This window comes from Cupressus sempervirens, chromosome 2 (genome assembly GCF_028749045.1).
Source record: "Cupressus sempervirens isolate cs-2001-9-10 chromosome 2, ASM2874904v1, whole genome shotgun sequence".
Classification (NCBI taxonomy): Eukaryota; Viridiplantae; Streptophyta; class Pinopsida; order Cupressales; family Cupressaceae; genus Cupressus; species Cupressus sempervirens.
Genome location: NC_143119.1, coordinates 126,638,326 through 126,665,808, shown reverse-complemented (window position 1 = coordinate 126,665,808; position 27,483 = coordinate 126,638,326). Strand labels below are relative to the sequence as shown.

The 27,483-nt window shown below is 35.0% G+C and overlaps 1 protein-coding gene across 1 annotated transcript; it reads left to right on the top strand.

Annotated features, from left to right (window-relative positions):
- Positions 1-3,641: 3,641 nt before the first annotated feature.
- On the top strand, positions 3,642-27,091 carry LOG2 (RING/U-box superfamily protein). Its single transcript, XM_089812905.1, has 3 exons — positions 3,642-4,408; positions 26,124-26,646; positions 26,758-27,091. The coding sequence occupies exons 1-3, from the start codon at positions 3,927-3,929 to the stop codon at positions 26,869-26,871; spliced, it is 1,119 nt and encodes a 372-aa protein (XP_089669031.1). The 5' UTR covers positions 3,642-3,926; the 3' UTR covers positions 26,872-27,091.
- The last annotated feature ends 392 nt before the right edge of the window (positions 27,092-27,483 follow it).

The window sequence follows — 27,483 nt, the reverse complement described above, 5'->3', positions numbered from 1 at the left end:
AACTCATTCACTATTTACCACTAATTGTTCTATCTGATTGCTCAATCACACTTCACTCAATCATATATTTGTCCAAACTTGTTTCCAACATTTGTGGTCACAAACACAACATCATGAGACATCTCTGAGTCTCCCATAGGGGCCTTACACTCCACATTCTATTACACCACCACCTCAATGTTGATTTCGAAACTATACATGCTAGAACAATGCTCACAGTAAATTGTCAGCCATCAACACTTAAAGTTGGCATCAATGATGACACAATAATTGTTCAATTAAGAAATAAACCTCCACGATAACATCTTATCAATATAATATGCATAAACTATGCCAATAATATTTTTAGTTTCATGACCTTTTATGTATGATTTTTGCTTGGATCATAATTTTTTGTTTGAATTGTGATTTTTTCTCGCACCAAGCCACTAGGATGGCTAGATGCCCTACTTAGAGAGGGGCTTAATATCTATAGATTACAATCAAATTCAAAAGAAAAAGGAATAGAGGAGTATTGGTTATTTTTATTTGTTTGACTAATTATTTAGTTGTGATTTTACTTAACGACCAAACTAGTCATTTGTTTAGTCACTTGTACTTGTGAATTACAAAACAATAATAAAATTGATCATTCAAATAACTAAAATTCTTAGTCTCGTCACTAAAATGTTTAGTCACGTGACTAAACATTTTAGTCACGTGACTAAACATTTTAGTCACATAGTTATTTATTTGCCGAATTCTACTAGTGCCTCTTCATTTATTTTGGTTTAAATTATTTGGGGAAGGTTCCCTAATCATTCCAATACTCAATAACAACCATGTTTCCACCTATATTTCTAAGAAAGTGGGTGGAGGTATTTTTGATAAATTCAAAAATAGGTTTTGAAGTGACTCAAAACCCTTTATAGATGAATTACAATTAGATTTTCAATATACTCATTGTCTCATTAGACCAAAGTAGAAAAGACCCAAAACAAACATAGCACGATAAACAAAAAATTGCATGACCAATAATTCCAATGGACCCAATACAACCATAACATAAAAAACATAAAACTACATTGCTAACAGTTCTAGCAAACACATCCAACAATCTCGACCAACAAGCAGGACAAACAACAAAAAAAAATAACACAAAGTACATAACATTTAAACCATTTTTAAGGATCTCAATAGTTTGCATCTCAAGATCCTCCATCCTCTAAAAGGCCAATTCGAATTCATTAATGTTAGTGTTGTCCATATTATCTTACTCTTTAGTGACAACTTTGTTCTTCAAGTTGCCTCTAGTTCTTTTCTGAGGTCCCTCACTCTGACCAACCGTCAACTCCTCCTCAAGATCCACCTTTACTATCTTTATACTTTTTTTTTCTCCAACATTACATGGAGGCACTTCAGATTGGTAATAGAGGCTTTAAGGCCCTCATGGGCATGAAAAATAATAGACCTAAGAAGCATCTCATTCTTCTCCATTCTATTAATCAAAAGATGCATTTTCTCCTCAATGGAATCTTTGACTTTATTCTCAACAACATCCTTAATTTGGTCTACCTAAATATCATCTATGTTACTATCCCTTGAAACAAACATCTTCCCTTCAACAATGTTGATAACTTTATCCAGTTTTTCCTATGTCTTGTTGATCTTATCATGAAGATTTGAGACTTCTTTAACCATCCATTTATCAACGGAGAGAGAATAAATGTACTTGGCATTAATAGTATGAAGAACACCCATCATACTATCTCTTTCATCTTTAAAAAGTGGATGGAGGTGTTACCCTCCCTATAAAAGTGTATTCTTGGTCTCTTTGATGATATTCATGTAGTAGTAATGAAGGACAATCCAGTGGTAATTTTGGAGTTTCTTTCCATCACCAAATTGGCAATATCATTATCCCAAGCAAGGATAGTGGCTCCAATAGTTACCATGGATTTCATATAGTATTGGTTTCGATCCCTAGATTCTTTGCAAAGATGCAAAACAAATGTCACCTCCTCTTAGGAACTCGTGTTTCCTTTAAACAACCCACCAAAGTTTAGGCCACTCCAACCAATGTTAGTGATCCTTTTGGTGTTCCTTCTTTGTAAATTCTTGTGATAGCATCATATTATTCTATTTTATCTTGTAGATTCTAGTTGTCAGGTAAAATATTTCCATGTCAAAAAAAAGGCCACTTAGGTTTCTTATTTTTAACTATAATGACAATATCTTAGATGCCATATATAATTTGATCTACCACTATAGACCAAGTTTTAGAAGATCAAATTCTTATGTTGTTCCTTTCCTTCTAGATACCCCAAATAGAACTAAGTAGTAAACGTCCTTGATTGGTAGATGATTATATGACTAGATCCAACTAGATATCACCCATGCCACATTTATATGCTAGATATATTGAATGATATTTTTTTCTAAAATATTTATCGCTAATCTTTCAAGAAAATGAAGTCCTCTTGTTTCATAAGATACAACAAGAAATATCAAATTTTCAATGCTATTGATTTTGGTCCTTTATTAGTTCATAATTAGGCACCTCTTTTGACATTTTGAGATCATAAGTTTTTTATACATTTGGGTTTGTTTGTATTATTTATTAACAGTTCTTACAATGTGGATCATGCATAATTCTTTCGTCTCTTAATCTCTATTTTGCTCTCAAGAAGCTAATTTTGATTATATTAGCTTTTAGTTACTAGCACGAGCCACATTTGTACATTTTTTCATTTTAAAGGTAGCATTTTAATTAATTAATAATAACTAAGGGAGAGAAACATCATCCAAAGTCAAGAATTCAAATTTTTAAGGTTTGAGATTTGAATTCGTAAACATGGAATGACCTATAGATCAATTTCATTCTTGCATACCAAAACCAAAATCATAAGTGACTAGATATCATATCTAGAACATGAGTATGATAACACTGTGGATAAACTAAGATGAAAGTTGATAAGTAGGAGATAGTTTTTATAGGAAGACAAAATGTGATATTGTTACAAGATTTAAGTGTGTAGATTTTGAGTCAAAGTACATTTCATGAGTAGTGGTTCACAGGAATCCATCTCTCATAAGAATAAATGGAACCCTCAACACTTCTTAGATGCTCACAAAAGTGAAGCATTGAGTAATCCAACCAATATGTCAAAAATAACTTATTATTATGAACAATATATCAGATAACAATAACTTAATTTTGTAAAATGGAATTCACAATTTCACATATGAATCAACAATATTTTATTATTATAAAATAACATAAAAGGAAATGTATGATTTCCTCCACGAATGGTTCCAATTGCATATGTGGCAAATTACCGTACTCTCAAGTCCACTTGGGAACTTCATGACAATGTGATGTGCCTTCAAAGGAGGAATCCACGTGTAATCCCATATGAGATCAATAAAACCATGAATCTTAATTCTACAAGCAATCGACATTACACACAACTCTCTATCATAAATATTCAATTTCTGAAAAACTACAAAGAAATTGTACAGGTTAGGCCACTTTGCTAACTGCGGTGCATGATCAGCCACTAAGCGGACCCCACAGGACATTGTCTATAGATTCGTCGACAAAAAGAAATCGGTAATTATCTCCAACCCAGATAAAGAAACAATATGAACACAACAACAATATAATAAAAAACGCAAATAAAATTACATATTCATCTCTTCATGAACTCAAGAACATTGAGATTCCAAACTCCAGACAGCCCTGGAAAGCCTTCTTTCTTTATGTTTCTTGTTATTATTGTGTTGAATCAAATCCTGTCACTTTAAATTTTGGTTTTTAACAATCTCTGAAAGAAGTTCGCATTAGTTGTCAGAAATTCCATTCTTGTCAGCCCTATATGTATCGGAAACACATGAATCAGACCCTATAAAATTTGGGAATTTTATCTTTGTGAAAATTAAAATCAATGGGAGCGGGATCCAGCAGCAGGAGGAGGCACCAAAATAATCCGCCCCCTGCACCTCCACCTCCTTATCAGACCCAGCAGAGCCCATATGTATTTACGACCAATCCCCCATACACCGTCCCTTACCCGCATCCAGATCCTTATCCTCCTCCTCACGCCTACCATCCGCAACAGCAGCCATATTATCATTACAATGGAGGTCACATGGTAGGTGGTCGCCAAAGCTACCCGCCACCACCACCACAGAGCAATGGAGGAGCTCCATGGTCATATGGGCTTAGACCCCCGTCTACCCCCTGGCCCCCTCCAGTCCAGCAGCATGCCCCTACCACCACCCCCCCTCCCTACGTGGAACACCATAAGGCTACTACTATCAGGAATGATGTTAATTTGAAGAAGGAGACTCTGAAGCTGGAAAAGGATGCAGAGGACCCTGAAAAGTTTCTGGTGACTTTCACATTTGATTCTATGGTTCCTGGAAGGTTAGAACAACCGCTTTCTTTTTTTCTCTGTTATTATAATGGCCTCATAATATAAATGTTTTTATTCTCCTATTGTGTTATTTGAGGCGTAAATGGTTTTCCTGGAAACTCGATTTCGAGAGAATTGAATTTGATTCTGACAATGGGTGGATTGATGCCCTAATGGGTTTTTTCTGGAAATCGACTTTGCAAAATGAATTTTGAATGTAACGTATTCTCTTCGTTTTATACGCTTATGTCTAATTATGGTTGATATTGATCCTTTTGATGGTTCTTATATTTGATGAGGCTGATTTTGACCATGCCTATTCTATTAGGGTCAGTTTTCATCATGCATATAATACTTATTTCTGTTAGGGCCGACCTTGATCATGTTTGTAAAATGTTTGCTTATGTTTCGAACTCCATCGTTTTTGTTGCTCAGACAAATGCATCTTATAGTCTCAAACAGAGTTCATATCGTAAGTTGTCTATTATCCTCCATCCATTTTAATTGTTTTAATTTTGGTTAATTTCCCCTTTTATTAGAGTAATATTCCTTTTGGCTACCGCATCCAAGTGTCTATTTTTGTCAAATTTACCCAGAGCCTGTACCTCAGCTGGTCTGTAGATGCATGCTGCACCCAGAGACGGTATGTCCTAGTTTATCCAATGTGAACACACTATTATGTCATCTGGGGTTTGAAAGTGAGGCTAAGATATTGGAACTCTGATACTCTTACCTCTTTAAACTATTTTCATTCAATGTTCATCACTCCTATTTTATACTACTTCACATCACAGACACTAGTTCCTAAAACTAATTCCCAGCATGAATAGAACTATTTTTTTTTTTTAATCTACTACGCCTGTTGCAATTTCTTTAAATATCAGAATCCTTAAGGCATTACATCTTAATATTAGCAATTTTCTAATTTTCAAACGCTCTTGCATATATAATTGGTTAAATGGTGATGGGTCATGGGTTTAAGAACAAGCTTTGGGTCTGATTCTTAATTTTTTTATTAATGTGGTGATTGACTCATCTTATATGTTCTTGGGATAAGGCTATTGTTTGAATGCTAGCACCATACATTCAATTAGTGACTCTTATTTTGTCGTTGTAATTGTTTTTTCTGTAGGTTCTCAAATAGGTTCTATCACTGGAATATTGGTTGACGGAATCCTTTTTTGCTTTTATATTCTCTATATAATATCAATGTGTAATTAGAGTTTATCAATAAAAAAAATTTGGACAGTTTTTCTGAACAAGCAACTAATTTCTTACAATTCATTACACCCATTTTCCCCAACTTTAATACTCAAAAAATATCTTAAATTGTAAATAAAGTCATCAGACTTTTGAGAATTTAGAAATGCTATTAATTCAATGTTTTCCCTCAATCATTAGCTTTAATGCTCATCTCATGTTTCCTGAATAAAAGGGCTATCCAATTATTCTATTCTTGTAAAAGTAGAACATTTATTTTTTATTTTTCCTTGATCTTGGTACTGTTTATGGATAGGATTGTGTGAAATACTATTTTTGGGCTGCAAACTTAAATCTGTTTGGAGAATTGTTTTAATTTTAATTTTATCCACTTGTAAATTTTATTGTACTAAAATAAGGTTAATACAATTATTTTTACTGATGGAGCAAGAATTTGCAGAATTTTTTCTGGGTCCATGTTAGGTTTCTAATTTTTTTGTCCTTGTGATGCCTTTCAGCTTGCCATATCACTTTGCCCTTTTCTACATTCACCCAATTGTGGCTTTTGTTTAGTACTTGAGAATTTGGTTTCATCTTTTTCTTTTCTTTGAAGATATGAATTGTAACAGGGTTAATGCTGACTGAATTTGTGTTTGTTTTATCCTGTGATAAATGGTGCTTAGATAAGGTTGATCTGTGTTTAAAATAAGGGAAGAGAGTCTGTTGAGTAAATTATTTAAAATAAATTATGTCATACTTGCGAGAAATTTTAGGGCAAGCTTACTGCTTATGGTGTTAAATAACTGAAATTAGCTTGGTTCTATTATGAATAGAATATTTCCTTTCATTTGTAGGTAGACACTTTTTACCTTTCTTGGATCTGCAATCAGTGGTATTGTGATTCCAAGTGGACTAGATTCACTGATTTTAATCACTAAATTATTGTATTCTTATGGAATTTTATTTTTCTGAAAATCCATGTTGATAGCCTACATTGGCTCTCTAGTAGTGCAACATTATTCACAAAGTGAATGTCTGTGGTTATTCCTAAACTCATAAACAATTAGATCAAATCTTGTAATACAAATTGGTAGGGTTTGCTTTTATCTTTAGCAAATTGACAGTGGAGTATTTTTTTTATGCTCTCTTAACATCCATAAATAAATGGGGTTGATGCTGCCTTTATGATATATTAAACATGGCTGATGCTTGTGCTTGTAAGAATTAAATGCGGTGTTGATGTCAAATTGTCTTCTTTCTGTGCACAAATATGATAAATTTTCATGGATGACTTAAAGGAATTAGAGAATAATTTTTGCACATGAGATTGAGTTTCTTTTTCTATATTATTACAAAATTCAGTAGAATTATTTTAATTTCTCCCTCCTGCAATTTCAGACTAGCTTAGATTAGAGTGTTTCCAAGAACAGTTTTTTTAGGTCCAACTTGGAATTACTGAGGAGCAGCTGATCTTCTGTGTATGCAAGTGATAAGGTGGAAGCTAAAAAATCAGAAATTAGTAAAAAGCAAATTAAATTGTCACCAGCCATCCCTTACTCTTTTGAAAGACCCTGGAAGTGGAGCAATAGAAATGCTTTTACAATCACTTAATGAGAGATCGAAATGATGAGATACACTTGTAATATTGCTCCAAACTTTAACAAGCAATGGGGAGTGAGTGATTCTGAAGTGTGATGGTAAAGGCATTGTCATTAGAGACTAAGGACTTTTCATGAATTTGCAATCAAAGCAGGACTTCCCAAAGTTTTTAAAAATCTAAATAGTCTCTTAATACAGGTCATGTGAGAAAAAGAGTCGGTCAGTCATGCCTTCTAAAGTTGTACCTGTGTGAGCTCTTTTTGGCCATGGTTGCATGTTGAGGATATATGTATTGAATATAGAAAGCTTTTTGACAAAACAGTGTAGCAATTTTTATATCATTGTTTTGTATCCCACTCCAGGAACTGTTATAAAGATGACTTAGGCAGCAAAATGTTGAGAGTGCAGATGCTCTTACACTTATTCAAATAAGGTTTAGAAAGCCAATAGATGCGGGATACCTTGTAATATGCAGGAGAAAGTTAATAAAGTGGGTAATGACCAGAGGTCCAAACTGGTATTCTGCATCCATTACCACTGTTTTAAATCACTTCTTCGCCATCACTTTACTTTTCTTCCAATCTATTCCTTGAGTTAATTTTCTTTTCTTACCTTCACGTCCTTCTCTTCGTTCTTTGCTCTATCTCTAATTCTATTAAATCTTGTTCTCAGATATTTCTCTAATCTTGTCTATTGTTTTTCATATTTTTATTTCCAAGTTCAATTTGTATTATATTTTAATCCTTTTTTCCTTGTTCTCTCACTTTTATTTATTTTTGATCCCTCTATTTATTGTGCCGTTTGTCTTTTCTGATTTCTCAATCTCTTTGTACTCAATTTTGAAATTTTCTTTTACTTAATTTTATAGTTTCCATTCACCCTTACCCTTCTAGTGTTATTTTAATTTTTTCTCTTCTCTTCTAATTATGATTTCAGGAGACATTTATCTCATAACCTTCCTTTGTTAGCTTTCTGCTGCATTTACCAAGGTACTGCCCTCTCTTGGCTTTATAAACTCTAATTAAGAAATGCTAGCATCTGCAAGTTATCCTAATGATGGATTATGGAATGTGATCCTAACTGTTGATATATATTTTGTTCCACAGTATTCTCCAAAAGCTCAACATATTCCACATTATTGACCACAAGAATCTATTAGTCCCGTCTTTTTATCTTTCTTCCTTCTTAGCGAGCTCCTTTCTTTGATGATCCTCAGATGATCAGAAATAGTTGTATAGCTATTTGCTACTAATATGTGCTTCTACAGGGCTTTAGTCGCAGTGGCTGAAAAAATCATGCTTGCTTGTTTCAGGATGCTTATATTAAAACAAAATTTATAGTTAAAAGCTGAAAAATGTGAATTTTTTTGTAAATTGATTTGAAGTCATTTTCCTTGTTATTGTATGCAAATGCCTTCACAAATCATGATATCCAAGTTTCTTGTCTTCAGGCAAAAAAATCATATCAAATTATTTTCACTCAAATTTAAATACCTTTCTAGCACTTTTTGAAAGGTTATTTCCTAGACTAATGTGTTCTACGTTCTATCCTATATAATATTTATATGTTAGTAACTATAACTAACTACTTACAAACTATATATCTTATATCTGCTTACACCCAACTGTCATTTTTAGTCATATAAAGGTGGTGAATTTTGTTTTACATGCTCTCAACTATTCTATGTATGCGCAATGTGAGGCATGCTTTTTAATGAAATATGCAATTTTGTTTTCCTCTGCAAACTACCTTATTTGTCCATTGAAATTTGGCTGTCTTGTGATATAAATGAAGACAGTAAACTTCACAAGTTGTCTAATGAACTTGCTTGTGCTTGTCAATAATCATCTTTGCCATGGTCAGTGCATCAACTAAGTGCTTCCAATAAGGACCTAAAGAAAACATTGAATGGAATGTTGTTGGAGTCTCCCAACCTTGCATCCTATTGCAATCCCTTATTTGATGTAGTAGCTTCCAACAAAGATTGTACGTCAGAGAATAACATGGATTGTGCAAGTAATCGAGGAAATTATCATCTGTTATCTTCACCTTCCTGCAACTATCCTGGAGAGTATGGCCTTGGGCGTGCTTTACCAGAATGACCTAGGCATTTGATTGCATTTTGCGAGATGATGTTCTTTTAGCTTTCATTGTTGATGATGACAATTAGGTGGTTGTTTGTTGAACTGACAATGGCATGGAAAAGATCTCATATTCCTTGAAGTTGTCAATAGCCATAGTGCTAGTGTTTAGACTTGGGATTTGTTGCCTCTGGAATAGCATTCTTAACCCAACTTGTACAACATCAGTCGGGGCTTGTGCAATCAAAGATTGTTGTGTGTGGTACTCGACATCATTGTGGAGTTGGTTTGATAGTGATGGCGTCATTTACAAACTTGCTCATTTGTCTTGTCTTTATCCTTGCTTCCCACAAATGATATAGATGTTTTGGTATTTGGCATAGATGATTGTTTACTTCAGGCTATGTTATTTAAATCAGAATAAATGAGAATAAAATATACATATAATAGAACATTAAACATAATTATAGGCTTCAGAAAGATAGAGCGTGTATTCCATTCCAAATATATGCAAATCGGTACAATCAACTGAGAGATGGCAATGTTCTGGTTACAACCAACAACAAATAAATCACGTACCAGCTTGTTTATGACTACCAACTGCTGGCAACTGCCTACTATTAACTATACATAGGAACTAATCTCTTCTATTACAAAATATAGCAAAGTTTAATTAGCCGACTATATCAACTCGTTTGCCAACTACAATGATCTAGAACTATGTGGCTACTTCTGCATAGGAATATCTGATTCATTGCAAAGGGCTTTGAAGTTGATTTTTGTGTGTGCTTTTCTTGTGCAAGGGAAGCTTCTGTTTAAATTTGACTTTGGCTTCAATCTTGGATGCATTGTAAATACTTGTTCCAAGGTGTCTGTAGTTAGGAACTCCATTATTGCACAAACATAAGGTGATAATCGCTGATGTCTTTGATCACTTTGTGTTGCCAATGGTGTTCTCACACGTACGCATTTATTAGTCAAATTTTTTTTTGGTTTATTCTTGAATTGATTCCTTATTATGTTGTTGCAAGTGTTGGAACTTCCTTTACTCACCCTTATAATGTTTTCAGGGTATTCTTCCTCCTGCATAGGGCTAACAAATGAATTCAAAGAATGAAGAATGTCTTAAATACTGTAGATGAAACCTTTTTCACATCACTGAAGTTGTTGATTGAGAAGTGTGTCTGGAGTTGTTGAATGCAGATATCCGATGACATGTGTCATTCATACCTTCAATCTGGGGATATGTTGATTAACTTACACTTTAAAAGGGCTTTAATGTTTCAATGGAACATGTTGTCTGTAGTTCATTGTGACATTTATCCAAGTTGAATGTGAGTTCATAAAATTGCCCAAAGAGCTCTTGAGAAGCATTTTAAGATCATTTGTGCCAGCAATCTTTCTTCTGCTATTCTGCATGCATATGAACAGGCTTGTGCAAAGCACTGCTCTGATACTAATCATCCGGATGCCATGTGACTTAGGGGGCAGTCCTATCATAGTGAAGGACATAATAAAAAACTAGCAATCGCACCTTAGTATGCAATGGGTACGGCGTAGAGTTATTGTCTCTTTCATCTTTCCCTCTCATCCTCTCCATATCTCCTTATATAAGGAATAAAAACATATATCATATTTTAATTTAAAACTGTCAACATAGATCAGGCTACTTAATGTCTTCTTCATTACAAATTCAATCATGAGTTCTAAACTAAAAATTTAGTGACTACAAATATATATGTTAAACATAGCATGAGGACGTCGTTAGTGGCACTTGATTAACTGTACACACTTAGCCCTCACTTATATTTCTATAATAAATCTCTATGAGAATCTATGTTATTATGTAGTCTCTTGTTCTCTTTGTCTTTGTAGGAAAATCTACCAGCTTAGTAGAGGGTTCTGCACTACATAATGCTCTCTCCCTCTCTCCCGCTCCCTGTTCTTCTCTCCTTTTGACTCTCTCAATTTATCTCCCTCCTTGTATATAGTTCCCCCTCTCACCAGCTCTTCCTCCCTTAATTATGCCCTATGTTCTTATATATTTCTACCACACAATTTCTGCCTTTCTATACCCTCTCTCTTTTCAAATGAGCATCATAATCTTGATTGAAAATCGGTATTTTAGTCTTTTTTGAAATCTTTTACTAAAAAACAAATATCACCTACAAAATGGGGATCACCTTGTGGTGTGGTGGTGACTTGGTTGCACTATCACTGGTGCAACCAAGGTTCAAATCCCTGCTTGGCTCAAAAACAGTGTTAATGCTGGTTGGGCCCACCTTGGTTGTGTGTGGTGGTGGTGGATAGGTGCACATATATGGTGTACTCATGATGGAGATCACAGTGTTGAGGCCGCTCGCCAATGGAGATGGAGAGAATTATAGTCAACTTTCAAGATTGTCACTGGGCTAGGAGTGCTCGCAGACCCTATGTTGGACCCATTCTGGGTGTGCTGATTGTGCCTCTCAGGCTTCTCGTCCTTGCGGGCTTCTGTGCTTGCAGGTCTTGGTTGTTGTATTGGGGGATGAAGTCCCTCAAATTTGTAGCCTCACTGGTTCGTAGCTGCTGTCAAAAGCTATGTTACCCGGGACGCGTTTCCACCCCTAAACCTGAAGTTTCAGAAACGAGGACGGTTTCGGGGACAGGGGGATGGCAGGGGACGTTTCCTAGGCATCCCCACTTGGAGAAGAAAACAGGAAACGCGGCCCCGAAACTTCGGAAACGGTCAACAAGTTTCCGAACCACGTTGACCGTTTCGGGGACTGTTTTTCCGTTTCCTAACGTCCCGGGGATTGCATAAAAGGTTTCCTATTAAAATTTATTAAACTCAAAAAAACCATTAAAAAAATGATTTTCCAGTCATCTGCAGGCCCGGATATGTAGAAGTCAATTTTTTTATAAAATATATTATAAAATGAATGATTAGGGGCAACTATCATACCATCTTTGTTTTCATTTTGAAGCTCAGGATGATAGTGATAGTGACTTTGATATGGATGATTAGGGGCAGCTGTCTTAGTATCTTTTGTTTTCATTTTGACTTTGATGTTTCAGACTTGGAGTGTTCTGTCTTGACATTATAATATTATATGATCATTGATACACTATAGTTGATACTTCAAAAGTTTAAAACTTTAAAGTTTGAGTCTTTATCTATTCAATGTTTCCATTTTATTGAGAGTTGATGTTTTTCATTCTCTTATTTGACTCATTTCATTATGTGCTAATGTTATCTTAAGTACTTAAATGATGATTGAAAATGATGCTATTTAGAATTTTCTATGATGATTCGATTAGATGTTGATTGCTATGCTCTATGATCATTGATGGATCATTATTTGATGAATGAAATTGATAATTTTAAACTATGTTGCTATGATGAATGTAGAATTGATGAATATATTTGAAAATTCAGATTAAATTCAGATATATATATATATATATATATATATATATATATATATATATATATATATATATATATAGCCGTCCCCTGCCGTCCCCTGTTTCGGCAAAAAAAAAACCGTCCCGGAAACCCGTTTCCCTGTCCCTCCGTCCCCTCGTCCCGGAAACTTGGGGTAACATAGGTCAAAAGCGAAATGTTACCGATGAATATATATATATATATATATATTCTACAAAATGAACTATAAATTAATATGATATATTAAAAAAATACAAAATATAAACAATTTTTTCCCTAGTACGCTCTGTACACCTAGTAAACATACCTAGTGCACGTCAAGATATAATTGCTTAGTATTTTAGTTTAGATTGAGGATATTCTTCTCTTGGACTACCTAAGGAGAGATGGATTTGCTGGTATGTGGAACTTGTTTGTATAGCTAGTTTGGAGTCATTTTGAACATAGCGTGTCAACCCTAAGGAAGAGTCTGTCAAAGTGCCAAACCCATGTATGCTTAATCACAGCAAATATTAATTTCAGACTTGACCTGCAATCAAAGGAACACTTTTCTTTACTTCCACATAGACAAGGAATGACATTCCAGTTTGAAGCCATGAATCAATCTCTCACATACATGGAGCAACTATTATTAAATATTTACACCCCCATTCTTTCTGACCTTCTACCTATGTCATCAGGCATGGGATACATGAAATGCGTGTAAGTAAAGCTTAGTAAGATGACTTGTAGAGGGAGTTGTGTGGCATAGAAAATTATCGTGCAAATTATATTGTGATGATCATTTCAAATAAGATGATCAATTGGGTTTCAAGTGACTGATCACATCAATTATGATTACATAAAATATCATCCCGCTGCTGGGAACCATTACAAGGAAAGCAAACCTGGAGAAGCCCACAAGGGTCCTATTCAAAGCATACTTTATGCTTCCTGGTAAGACAATGTTCCCTTTACTGTACATCTGTGCGCAGGAGGCCATGGTAAGGGTGAAGACAATAGATTTGGAATAAATATTTATATTTGAACTAAGATTAAAGATAGGTGTTTGTGAGGTGCATTAATTCCGAGCAGAAAATTATTTTCATGGGGAAAGCCTTATCCAAGATAAACATATGTGAGGTGGATCGATTCTGCTACCCTTCTGCCAGTTTCCCTTGACCACAGTTTGTTGAACTTTTAATATGTAGGGCATTGAAAATGACTCCACCCACCCAGCATGCACGGAAGTATGGGTATGCTTATTACCCTGCAGAATTAATGGCAGGAGGAAGAAAGGGCAGAGATAGAAATCATGCCAGGAAGTTACTCTTCACAATTCTCTATGGGTCGTTAGCCTAGACCCTTCTTATGATCGTCAGTCGTCCACTCAAAAGAAAAATACAACCAGCCCGAAGTTAGGCCAATTTGCTTGAAATGTAGGCTCACATGACCTATCGATGCAAGGAATTGAAAATATTTCCAGAATTTCAAGAAAACGGAATGGGTAAATTTCAGAAAATATTTTGCTTTCTGAGGATTTTGAACCAAAGTTGCATGGTTGCTGTGTTTTCAGGACAGAACTACCAAAATTTGTCTTAATTCAGTTACTATCAAGCTTGTTTTGAGTCTGATTGAAAATGAGTGTCATTGGACTGGACCTCGGCAATGGAAATTACGTCCGAAACATTTCAGTAAAATAAAAATAAAAATAAAAATAATATTAAGATTACGAAAAAATAACAAATATAATGTAAAACAAAACATCCCTTTTAGTACTTTCATAACAAATTGCTTGCACACTGAAATAATTCCTTCAATTTAGCTTATAATTTGCCAACTGCAATATTATCTCTGTTTTGTTTGGTTTTGTCTGCTCAAAACAGTAGAGCAAAAATGGGGTGTATTTTGTGTAGCGCATAGGAGGGGCAGGATTCAACCCTTCTATCTTTGGAAAATCCAGAGAGATACAATTCCGACTCAATTTCCTGAGAGTTTAACCAGTTTGTGACATTTTGAGTATGCTGTCGCCATTTTTCAGAAGGAAAGCGTGATTGAAAAGCCTGAAATGACGCTAACTTTTATTTTGGCCAACAACAAACATTGAAAATTTTGAATGGTGGCGATCAATGTGATGGTTGTCCAAAAGCTCTAAATTAGAGAGGACCATTGATTAACATATTTAGTCTGGCCTCTTTCAAATAGGAAACACTTCCTTCCTAAAAATAGAATATGCAAAAAGAAATTGAAAGACACAAGCAGCAGTTGGCCAAATGGGAGATGGAGGCATGTGCCAACCAGCTATCTAGGAATTGATGGATATGGCTGGTGATTACATTAACATTCTCTAAAACTTGGAATATCAAGTCAATGCCATTGAGTTTACTCTCCAGAAGAGAGATTTTATTGTCCAACTGAAGGAGAATATAGCCCATACTATGTGAATGACAATTAGCCTAAACATATTTGAATGTGTAGGAGACTTCTAGCAAAGATTTGCAATGAAAAAATGAAGAGGTTATATTCGATGTTTACAAATAGTAAGGTTGAGAATTAAGATTTTCATGACCAAAAAGGGGTAGACAAATTTGACTGGTTTGTCAAGCTTGCTTTTCTGTTTGATTTCCAGCGTGAAGGATTAGATATATCTATGTCCAATATGTTTGCAAGAAATGCAGTTCCAAATCACTTTAGTTTCCTTAAGTAGCTCAGCCTTCCAACTATTGATGATTGCATTCTTAGCATTTGGTGTTCCTCATCTGTGGGCTGGATGTAAAACAATGCCAAGTGTTATTGTGCTAAGTTGTTCATTACATGGCTGACTGCCAGATGTTGCATCTGCTGATGCTTGCATAGTAATGCAACGTGTTGCAAAACTTTTAGGTGCTTGATTTGTACTATGAGATGCCACAGGTAGTTGCCCAAATTATCCAATTACAGCTGCACAATCTCAAGAGGACCATGTGTATACATCTATAGTAATTTGAGCAGCTGTAGCATTCGCAAACCAGTGTACCTGAACTCTGACCCCTGTTGGATTTGTGTTTTTTGTGATTGAAAAACACTATGGAAGATTAATTCAAACTAAAATTTAATAATGAAAATTTAGCTAGATCAGTTTGTTATTTCTGTTGATGCATATCTGTGAGCGTTTGGCTTGTTAGTGTATCTCATACTCTCATATATGGATTTTGGAATGACTGTTTTGCTTCTTAATATATATCATTTTTCTCTAATAAGTTCAAAGGACAATTTTTCTTATGGCTTGAGAATATCATGTTGAATAACATGGATCGTTTTCTGCAAATGTACTAACATGACAACTGTTATTAATGTGTTCCAAATGCAGTTTTGGATCTCATATAAATGAGAGGAGACATGTCTCATGAAGAGACATGTCTCTAAGGTGTAATCATCATTTAATAATATTATATTAACATAAATAATAATAATATGTATAACAATATATATATTATAATATCTATATATAATATATAATATATACTATTATATACAATAATATTATTTAACATGGATATTTATGTATGGGAAATGATGATTTCCCAATAACATTAATGTATCTTAGATCGAACCGAAGCTACAACCTTAACACTCCCTCTTAGCTAGGGAGGATTTGTAGAACACTTTATGCTCTCAAGTATATGAAGAGATATCGTCTCAGTATGATATTCTTGGAATGACATATTTAAGGATATCAAAATATATTTGTCAATTTAGATGTTATCTTTCAATATAATTTGAAGTATGATTCAACAAGAAATATCAATCATATGCTATTCATCATACTTATAGTCTTTTGATATGTGCAAGAGAATAAGTTATCTTATTTCCGGCTCTCTGGAACAATTAAGTTGATCAGAATAACAAAAATCACAATGTCGTGAACTCTATCATTACACGTATTATGGTCTTCGGTGCTCCGAGACAACAACTTAATGAAGTCTGATCATAATACGTTCGTTATCATGACTTTTGGCACTCTGTGACAACAACTTTATGAAGTCTGTCATGATAATAGGTCGACCATTTATAAGATTGCCACCTTATAATGGTTACCTTTGTATTATATGTTTGTTATCATGACTTCCAACACTCTAGGACAACAACTTAATGAAGTCTGTCAAGATAACAAGGTCTACCATTTATAATATCGTCACCTTCCAATGGTTACCTTTTGTTTATATATGTCAATGAAAGATTGTCACCTTTCGTTACATATCATATGTGAAATAGTAACCACGATGAACCAAGTTAGAGGGTGGTACAAAGGCTTTCACCATAATTTTCTCTCACAGAGAAGAATGCATTACAAGGAGTTTCATTTAGAACTTCTCCTCATAGAGGAGATATCATTCACAAAGGATTGCACCTCAAAATTCTCCCTCTGAACAATAATCTTGGGAAGTTAGGTTTAGTAGTTACTCCCTTGGAGGCTCTCTTCCCCCAAGGATTCTTGTCAGACCCCAAGGATTCTTATTAGACTCGCTTTGAATCTGATATCAATCCTCTGATTTTCTAGCAATAAGTCAATACTTCCTCATGATGCACTCACGAGTAGGCCTGTCAAAATCATCCAGGCACACATGTATTTTTAGACTCCCTTTGAGTATTAATCTTCTAAGCTCTTACATTGCCCTAGAAGAAGTGTCATACTCCCTCTTAATGTAGAAGGATACTCATAATCTCAATCATCAAAGATATTTGCTTCAAGAGCCTCACTTTATCCAGCCTGATCACGACTTCTTTTAAGCTACCGTTATAAGCTGCCTAATGTGTCGTTCTTCTTTTCGTGCAAGATCAACTTCAGATACAGAGGAAAAGATCAAGGCATATAACTCTTATAGTATGTGTAGAATTACAAAAAGAGAGAGAATACAGTAAGCAAGTAAATGTAATACTCAAGGAACTAACATGACCATTGTTATTAATGTGTTCCAAATACAGATTTGGATCTCATATAAATATGAGAGGAGGAGACATGTCTCATGAAGAGACATGTCTCTAAGGTGTAATCATCATTTAATAATATTATATTAACATAAATAATAATAATATGTGTGTGTGTATATATATATATATATATATTTATTTATATATATGTATGTATATATATATGTATATACTATTATATACAATAATGTTATTTAACATGGATAAGTATATATAGGAAATGATGATTTACCAATAACAATAATGTATCTCAGAACGAACCAACCCGACTGAAGCTACAACCTTAACATATCAAATTAGTACCATCTGATGCCTGAGAAAATCAGTATCAATTTTATGGTTACCATTTTCTAAGATCACATTCTTCACTTAAACAAAACTTGTAGAAGTAGCTGCTAACCGCCGAATGCTTCCTGATTTTATGTTAGAATAATGAGGTCTTCATTGTCCTTGTCATTATGTATACTTTTTTTTTTTCCTGAATTTTTTGGTCCACTGATGTTTAGAACAGCCCCATAGTGGTTGTGATTTAAAGTGTCATTCTTCACTAGTTTGGTTGTTTCTAGTTTCCTGCAAGCTGAAATATCCCGGAATAGCCCTTCAAAATGCAGCTTTTCTGAGGCTGCACAGGGAACCTGTTTTTGTTTGACGTGTCTTGGCAGAAATCAGTGTAGACAATGCTTATGGAATTGAATTTTAAAAGTTAGGTTTCTAGACAGAGATAATATGTATTTGGATGCTATACTTATCTATTGTTGGTAAACAAATTTGTCACTGTGATACTATCTTCAAAACTGACCCTGCTTGTTCAGTGGCCAGTGACAGAGATTGCTATCGGATCACTATCTAATTGCAATCTTCCTCTGCATTTGAGAGGGGCAGCTCCCTTGTATGGTTTGGGTATTTGTATTTTCTGTATACTTTTTACCTGAAAGTACATAAAGGAGAAAACATAAAAGTAAAACAAGATTAACAGAAGAAATCCCAAAGATAGAAATACAAATACCAAATAGGACCTCACAGTGGATAACTAATTACAAAAGGGATTTGAGTACACAAATGCAATGATGACAAAATATGGATAACAGATCTTGACATACGAAAAGATAAGTTATCCCAGTATATTCACACCAAGATATCAAGAAATAAATACATCTTGCCAACTCCATTACATAGATTAAGAAGACAATTAGATTGCACCATTCCATAAGAGATTACTGGCTTAACATATGAAGAGTAACAATAATTGGTGAACACATTCAAGTGATATGATTAAATGTGCTCCTCATTATTTCCTTGAAAATATACAAATTTAAGAAGACTTAGTATATAATGCAGCCCAAAAGCCCCTGTAGAAATTTCTCCAACATTTCCCCTTCATAAGAGCTTCCCCTCCCCACCCCACTTTTACTGTACGATTTGCCTTGTATTTATAGGCTTTTAAAATACCTACCTCAATTCCTAGGTTAATATCTAACTTTAATTTACACATTTTGGACAAGGTTAATTAGCCTTAAGATTTCATGCAAAAATGGTCAACTGATTAACCTTTGACCAAAAGTGACTGACAGTTTCTTTTAACAAATAACATGAAGAAATAAGGATCTTTCAACCTAACTGCAACTAAGGAAATGATAATGTTTTCTTCAACATCTCTTAAGAAGTCTTTTGACTGACAGTTCATCTCTATTAAGCTGAAGCTTTCGTTTGGAAATCTCTGTAAAATTAGAGAAGATCACCATCTTATTAGGGCAATTTCCCATCTTCACCTATTTTTTCCATGATGCTTGCAATAATATATAAATTCTGTTGAATTTAAGAATTTGCAGCCAAATTCCCCCCTTTTAGATCATGTGTACAAAATTTATCAAGAATGCCCATTTGTTCAACACACACCTTTCACATTCATCAATAGCTATATAACAAGCCCTATAAGCCCTTGGATCTGTTGTTAAGCCTACAAGCCCCATATAACATCCAATTATAGACTTTGACATAGGTTTGAAAGAAATAGAGCTTGAGCCCATTTGTCTTTTTGTGGCTAGTCTGGATGTATGCACATCGTTTCTAAAAGCAACATGTAGGCTATGAGGAGCTGATAATAGAGAATCTAGAATTTGGAATTCAAGTTTGCATATAAATTCTTATAATGCTTCGACATTCCTGCAATGACCGAATTTTATGAAACTGAATGACTCGGTTACATTACACCAAACAGTTAATGCGCCTCATCTCTGTTCCCAAATCTTGCAAGGTTCGAGTATTTGTTTAAATGTCTCATAAACTTTTTGAACAAATGCATTTTGTGAATATCCCTGCAGTCCTTTCATGAGTTCATGAGGTGCGGCTAGGCTATCATAATGTGCTTTGAGGCATGTCTATAATTTTGTTTCAATTCTTCCATTGTAGAATAGTCAGGTAATCATTGCGCTTCATGAATTCACATCTTCATGAGACCTTCTATCAAATAACTTGGGCACTTTATCGAAGGTTTCACATTTGGCATGCATATTGACTTGGAGATTAGTAACTAGGACATCTAATAAAGATGTTACCTCCGCAATACATATTAATATAGAGAAATGCTTTCTCAAATCGTTCCTTTTAGCATCATCTCACAATAAGAATACGACAGTGTTTGTATCTTGGCTCAAAGTTTCCCTTTTTCATGTGTGGAAGATTCTGATAAAGGTTGTTGAATTCACGCTCACACTAGCCACTTGCATTTTCTCAAAGGTTTCTACAGCATTTTAATAAATTAAATCTCTGTTTGATCAAATTGTTCCTTGCAAGCTTTGATTGATGGTGTCTAACTGTTCTTGCACATCCATTATGACATGTGTAGGCAAAGTATTGAAGGATGTGAGTTCAGATTTCACATCTCACAAATTGCATTTGTTTGAGTTTTCTCATGTCTTGATAACTAATTTTTTCTTGTGTCTAACCACAACAATACACTAAAAAACACTGAGTCGACATCTTCATATGCCAAGTCAATGCGCAGAGTGCAATTGAAGTTGGGTTCTCTGTCAAACAATAGACCCGCAGAGTCAAGGCTGATCCACGTACTATTCCAGCGGTCCCATCTTGACACAGGTGGCCTCAATTCTTAGCAAAGATTTTAAATTCAATTTCACAATTTTATAACAGTGTTCAACATATGTTATGTTTGTCCATCATGGAATGGGATGCCTCCGCTGCGTTTGAGTGAATATTTCTGGAGATTTTTCAACAAACCCACTTCATTGCGACCTGCTATTGGTTTAATTCATTTCTTGGCAGATGCTTCTGAAGCACTCTTACAAACAAGTCATGGGCTCTTCTTGCTATTAAATATCATCTAATTGATGCATTCAGTCAGGAATTGCAGCATAGTCCATGCTTCCACACTTTGCTAATGTGTCTACCATTGGAACATTCTAAACTCTTGTTTGGGCATCATGGGTCATGATCATAATAACAGAGGTGGCGGGATATGAGGCAACATCTCTTGTGGCATTCCATCAAACAGTTAGTCTGCCGTATCTGTATCTCCACATTACCATTATCTAATGTTTCGCAATGCATGCCTACCAGAGTTCTTCCTTCAAACAGAGAGACTTGATAAAGTTGATGGTGTGAGGGGCTGCCGATTGTATTTACTTGAAAGTTTACAAAAGCTTAACAACAGATCCTATCTGCTTGTATATGGATGTTATTATATTTCTTTGCAGCATTTGGTCGAACAAAATGGGTGTGCACATGTGATTTCATGTTTTGCATTTGGTTCCAACAGACCAGTTGTGATTATGACAGGTGACAAAGACTTGCTTGATAGCTGCACACCAAGGAAGAAAATGCGATTTTCCTTCAAGCCTACATTTCCTTTCATCTAGAAGTTATGGTTTGAATCTTTGGGAATTGCCACACACAAATCCATATTGTGCACATTCCATAATTATTTTGCACAGTTTTCTTCAAACAGTTTGGTGCTGGCAGTCACATCGAGTACATGTTGACTGCATCTATAACATGTGACAAAACTCAATATCCTTTATACTTCTATGAATGTCCATATTGCGTTTTGAAGATTCCACTGTTAGTGTGGATAGAGGGCATTGGCATGTTCAAATGTATCAACCAAACTCCACCAACCATGCCATATCCCACCTTCTATCTGTTATGATAATAGATAAACATCTTCAATTAGTAAATGGTAATCTATTGTAAATATTAGAATGTTTCTAATATTTAGTTAGCTGTAGTTATCTGTTAGCCTTTTTAGCTTTCTTTTAGCTAGAATAGAATTGTTGTTTTCTTTACGATTGTTTCTTAAGGAAACATTGTTCAGTGTCTTGTATAAATTGATCTCTTGATCACTGTTAATAACAAGTAAATATTTTCCAATTACTTCGTAATATGGTATCAGAGCCAATATTCTAATTTTTTCGAAAATAATTATAATTTCTTGGTTGAAATTATTTGCCTTGTATTTTTGAAATTATTTACATGCATATTTGTTTCCAACTCTCTTTGTAATCCGACTAGGGTTTCTGTTCTGAGAGATTTGAATCTGTCGACTTCTGGTTCGGTTCCGTAACCCATTTTTGTCTAGATCCATCTGTTTTTTTTTGCACATTTCTGCCATATTTTGAAGCTTTTTTGCAGCTAGGCAAAACCCTAATTTTCTATACCGGATCTTTTTTTTTTTAACAGATTCTTGGTGGTTTTTTTGAGAGCTCAACTGGGTTGTCCGATTTTTCTGGGTGCCTCAATTTTCGTGTCTCAGTTTTCGAGCCAGCGGATCTAGAAATCTACAACATTTTCTTTCAAGGTTTTTCAAGCTCTCTTCTAGGTCATCCTTCAATTTTTTTGGGTCTTCTATTTTTTTGTCTCGAAGAATGTGCCTTCACAGATTATTCACTGGAAAACGTGCTATGGCATCTCTGACTAATATTTTGCTCAAGGGAAATCAAAAGTTCAACGGTTGGCATTATGGCATGTGGAAACAACAGATGCTAACCATCTTCGAATATTGTGACAATGATAAGGTGGTTCTAGTTTACAAAAGTCTTCTTAGTAGAGGTCCTCTGCTCCAACTTTAGAAGGCTCTTGGAAGAAGAACATTCAATGCAACTATTACCACAAATTTAATCACATGAAGGTTGAATGTCGGAAGCGCTTAGCTGCCCTATCTAAGCAATTTGGTTCGTAGCCCACAGCTAACATTGCAAAGTAGACATAATCTTCCTTTTATGCTTTTTGATAGCTTTGTGCTTTGGATAGATTAACCATTAAGGGAGGGTATTACGATAATAGATGAACCTCTATTAGTAATTAATGGTAATCTATTTGTAATCTATTGTAAATATTAGAATGTTTCTAATATTTAGTTAGCTGTAGTTATCTGTTACCATTTTTAGCTTTCTTTTAGCTAGAATAAAATATTTCTATTCTTTATGATTATTTCTTAAGGAATTATCGTTCAGTCTCTTGTATAAAGTGATCTCTTGATCACTGTTAATAGCAAGCAAATATTTTCCAATTACTTCGTATTACTATCAAGAATGACCACGGTATGCTTGTATGATGATTATGGCTACAAATATTTATTTTTGTCATACTTTGGATATTATATGCCTTGTTATTAATAAGTGGTTAAACCTAAGGCATGATTGACTTATTGTGTGCTGGCCATTGAGTATTTCTGGCTTTACACCTGCTGTTTTTGTATTTCACAATCATTGCATTCCGTGAGATGGCATCTCTATGGGGCATTCAGTCAAACAGTCCATTTGCGTTCTTAATGCTCACAGTTGCTACATTCCATGAAGTCTTGCGCCACATCCACAAACAGTTTGAAACGATGCTTACATGAGTACTTCAAGGGGTAATCAGCCTTTCCTCCCCATGACTATGCCAGAGACAAATCATTTTGTCAAACAGTCACAGGCTCCCTACTTGTAATGCCTTTTTCCCTATAGATGTTGTGGGTGTGGTATTCTGTCAAGCAAGTCACTGTCTGATTCTCCATATCACGATTGAGTGTTGCTTTTGGCTTGAGCCTTGAAACATTCTCTGACATGCACTCCATAAGTTTTCTTCAGTGTCATTTTCTCACCTTCAAAGCCTCCAATTTGGTTCATGAGGCAGCACTTCGTGGCACTCAATCAAACCACTGGCATGCCTTTTTTTCATGCTGCAATGCATTGTATTTACTTGATGCATTATGTAAAGCAGTGATCTCGTTTCGTGTATACCATCCATAAGGATCTTGTGCAAATTCTGTGGAAATAATGCTTCACCATCAGATGCACTTTCTAAAAAATTGGGAATTCATTTAAGTAAATCGAGCAACTACAACATGCTGGCAGAGTCTTGGACAATCATTTTTCTTTTTAAAATCTTATTCCACCCTTCCTGTTTGGCACAGCTGGTTAATTGCTTGGTAGTTCCTAGAGGTTTTCAACGGCTTCATTTTCTCAAAATCACTGAATTCCCTGAGATGTCACGCTATTTCTTCAACTTGCTGTGCCTGTATGTTGGAATGTTTTTAATCTTCAGCTCAAGGTAGTGTTAAATTTCCAGGTTTATGAACTGTTTAGAAATATGCATAGTAACATGGGGACGCGTCTCCCCCCCCCACTTTGCCCCACGTTTTGGAGACTTCTACACACTAGGGACTTGGGGATTCTGTCCTCCCGTCCCCAGTGGCACCCACAGATTCTGCCATCTCCACCGAGAATGGGGGACATCCCGATGTTGACTATTTTTGAATATTCAATTTTCCAATTTAATGCAATGTTCAAGTATGTACTCTTTTACATCTTTATATCTTATATTGCAATACATGATTTCATAACTAGCATTTTAATATATATATATATATATATATATATATATATATATATGTACCCCCCTCCTGTCCCTTACTGCCGTCCCCCCACCATCCCCAAATTAAGGCCACTCTGTCCCCTCGTCCTAGAAACTTGTTCCACCGTCCCCCCGTCCCCTAGGCCAGTGTAACTATGGAAATATTTGACTTGAGAAGATTACTTAATGAAGAGGGGGTTAAGCAATCGCTTCTTTTTATGCATTTAGTGCAAATTCATAAACCTCTTTTAGTTTAAATTTTGAGGGTAATGAATCACTTAAAAATGCTTAATTTGAAAGATTCATTAACTTCTTTAACCTTTTTGGCTAATGAATTGAGGAGAAAAACATAAAAATTGAGGCTTGATTAACCAAAGATAAGTTTTGATTCAGTCTTTCTGAAGTCCATTTTCAAAGAATTGAAATGCAGGACAGAGCTGAGAAGCACTGGACTAAGCTAATCATAAAATCAACACGACCCTGACAAAAGGTTGGATACTTTTAAGGTCGAACTTCAGCACTCTTTCCATGCCAAGGCTTAACTTTTTCGAAGGGTTACTTAGCCAGAGACCGCACAGTTCCGAAGGGAGGGGTTGAGGGTCCCACGTGATAACAGTAAATATCAAAGATTTTAAGATGCCCTCCTAAGAACAGAGCATATTAATCAGCAGTGCTTTTTCATAAATCAAACGGGTATTTCTTATCAAATGCAACTTTTGCCCAAGTTAAATGCCATGGATGAATCTAATAACTGCCAATTTTGGTACTTTTGGAAAGTATCACTTCATCATTTTAGCTAGAAATTGTTGTCTAATGTTTGCAAGTCGTAGAAGTATACACTGTAGCACATTATTTTTTACGGTGCATGAGCTAGCTTGTATATTTTGTTTCTTGCATTTTAGTTGCATAGCGATCTTGCATGTTTTATTTCTTAGAATTATATTCAGTTGTATTCAGCCTTACTGATATTGTTCTAGCTGCTGTAAAACACATTAATTTGTAGTGGCTGAAATCTTTCAAGGATTAATTTCACTATTAGTGAGCTGTAATATACTTTTATTTATTTGCGAGTTTACTTGAATAAAGCTACTTTTTACCAAAGTATTACTTGGAAGAGTTAATTTGATAATTTCAGTAGAATTTATACTTAGTAGTATGTACTAGACAAGATTTCAGCCATTACACATTAGTACGTGTTTTACAGCAGCTAGAACAATATCAGTAAGGCTAAATACATCTGAATAGAATTCTAAGAAACAAGATATTTACTCCGAATTACTGTTTTACATCCCTATTACAAAGGGAAGGAGAGAGTTTTACTGAATGAAACTAACAGGTGAAGTTAAAGGGGTTTCTGAAATGAGGTTCTAAAGCAGGAACTGTATTCTATAATGGAAAATGATAGATCATTACAACTTATCCATGAGAATTTTTAGTATATCCATGAGAATTTTTAGTATAGTAAATTAAGAACAGGAGGCTTTCAGTCCATAATAGTGAATAGAAAAGTTTTTGTGTTAGTTTTAACTATTTTTCATTTCTTAACATTCTTATTGCCAATTATCTTATTTATGTTACAATTCCTTGCTGATTATTTGTGTTCTCATATTGTTGCAGTATCAGCATTTTCTTCTTTGCAAAAGAGGGATCGAATTGTAGCTTGACGTCTCTGAAGCCAGAGATCTTTACCCCAGTAAAGATACCTTTTGAAAAAGGACTCGGGCAGAAATTTCAGCAACCACCAGGAACAGGAATTGATCTTTCGTTTTTGGAGGAGGGAGATCTATCAAAAGAGGGTCCAGACGAAGTGTTTCCTTTGGTGATCAGGGCAGAAGCATGCCCAACAATCCAGACAGCTGATGATTCCAATGTGTCTGATCAACAAATTGGCAACCCATTACCCAAAACAGTCAACTCTCAAATTACACAAGCTGTACTTGAAAAGAAGGATGGTGGAGAGTATCGGGTCAAAGTTATTAAACAGATCTTGTGGGTTGACGGTGTACGATACGAGTTGCAGGAAATTTATGGTATTGGAAACTCTGCAGGGACTGAATTTGATGCGAATGATCCTGGAAAGGAATGTGTTATTTGCATGTCTGAACCCAGGGACACAACTGTTTTGCCCTGTCGACATATGGTATGATCAATTCTCTTCACGACATTTCATCTGGAGGGTGACTTTTTGGCTAACATTTTTATTGCGTTGATTTAATATTTGTTATTGCTAACCCGTTACATTTTCTTTCAGTGCATGTGCAGTGAATGTGCTAAAGTTCTTAGGTTCCAGACCAATCGTTGCCCTATTTGTCGACGACCAGTAGAGCGACTGATGGAAATAAAGGTTAATAAGACAGAAGAATGAACAAATGATTGGAGGATGCTTCGTTGAACAGAAAAATAAAATTATAATTTTTTCAGGTTGTTTTCTTGTTTGCTGGGGGCTAAAACTGTAAAATGTTTTGCACTGGAGCCTCTAGGATATATGTAGTTACGAGATTTCTAATTTTATTCTTTGTACATATTACTCATGCGGCTTGCAACTATCTGATTTTGAATGCTATTGCGTGACATTATGAGCAAAACTACTCTTGCGGTCAAGCGTAACGGTTACTGGAGAGCATTCTTTCAGCAAATATTTACACGGTGATTATCTAGTATGATTTTGATATTCACTCAAAATATTAGTTTGAAGATGTTATTTTTAGTTTACAATATTGCTGTTGCAGGTTTGCAAAATGCCCGTTTTTAATGATCACTTAAGCTAAATCTGGGTAACATTTTCAAGAAAATTTGAAAGAGTAATTAATTATAAAGAATGCCTCGTTCTTCTGTTATCAGATGATATGGAAGTGATTTTTTTGTACTCATTAATTATTAGCCCATTTTTAGTTTGAAAGATGCGGTTGCTAGAAGTCGCATTGCAGGAGCACCTGATTTTAATGATAATCGCTCAAGCTTTTGTTATGTAAATTGT

Coding starts and splice junctions, on each gene's coding strand:
- LOG2 (XM_089812905.1), top strand. CDS start 3,927: ATGGGAGCGGGATCCAGCAGCAGGAGGAGGCACCAAAATAATCCGCCC. Junction 4,409..26,123: donor GATTCTATGGTTCCTGGAAG/GTTAGAACAACC, acceptor ATATTGTTGCAG/TATCAGCATTTTCTTCTTTG. Junction 26,647..26,757: donor TTTTGCCCTGTCGACATATG/GTATGATCAATT, acceptor ATTTTCTTTCAG/TGCATGTGCAGTGAATGTGC.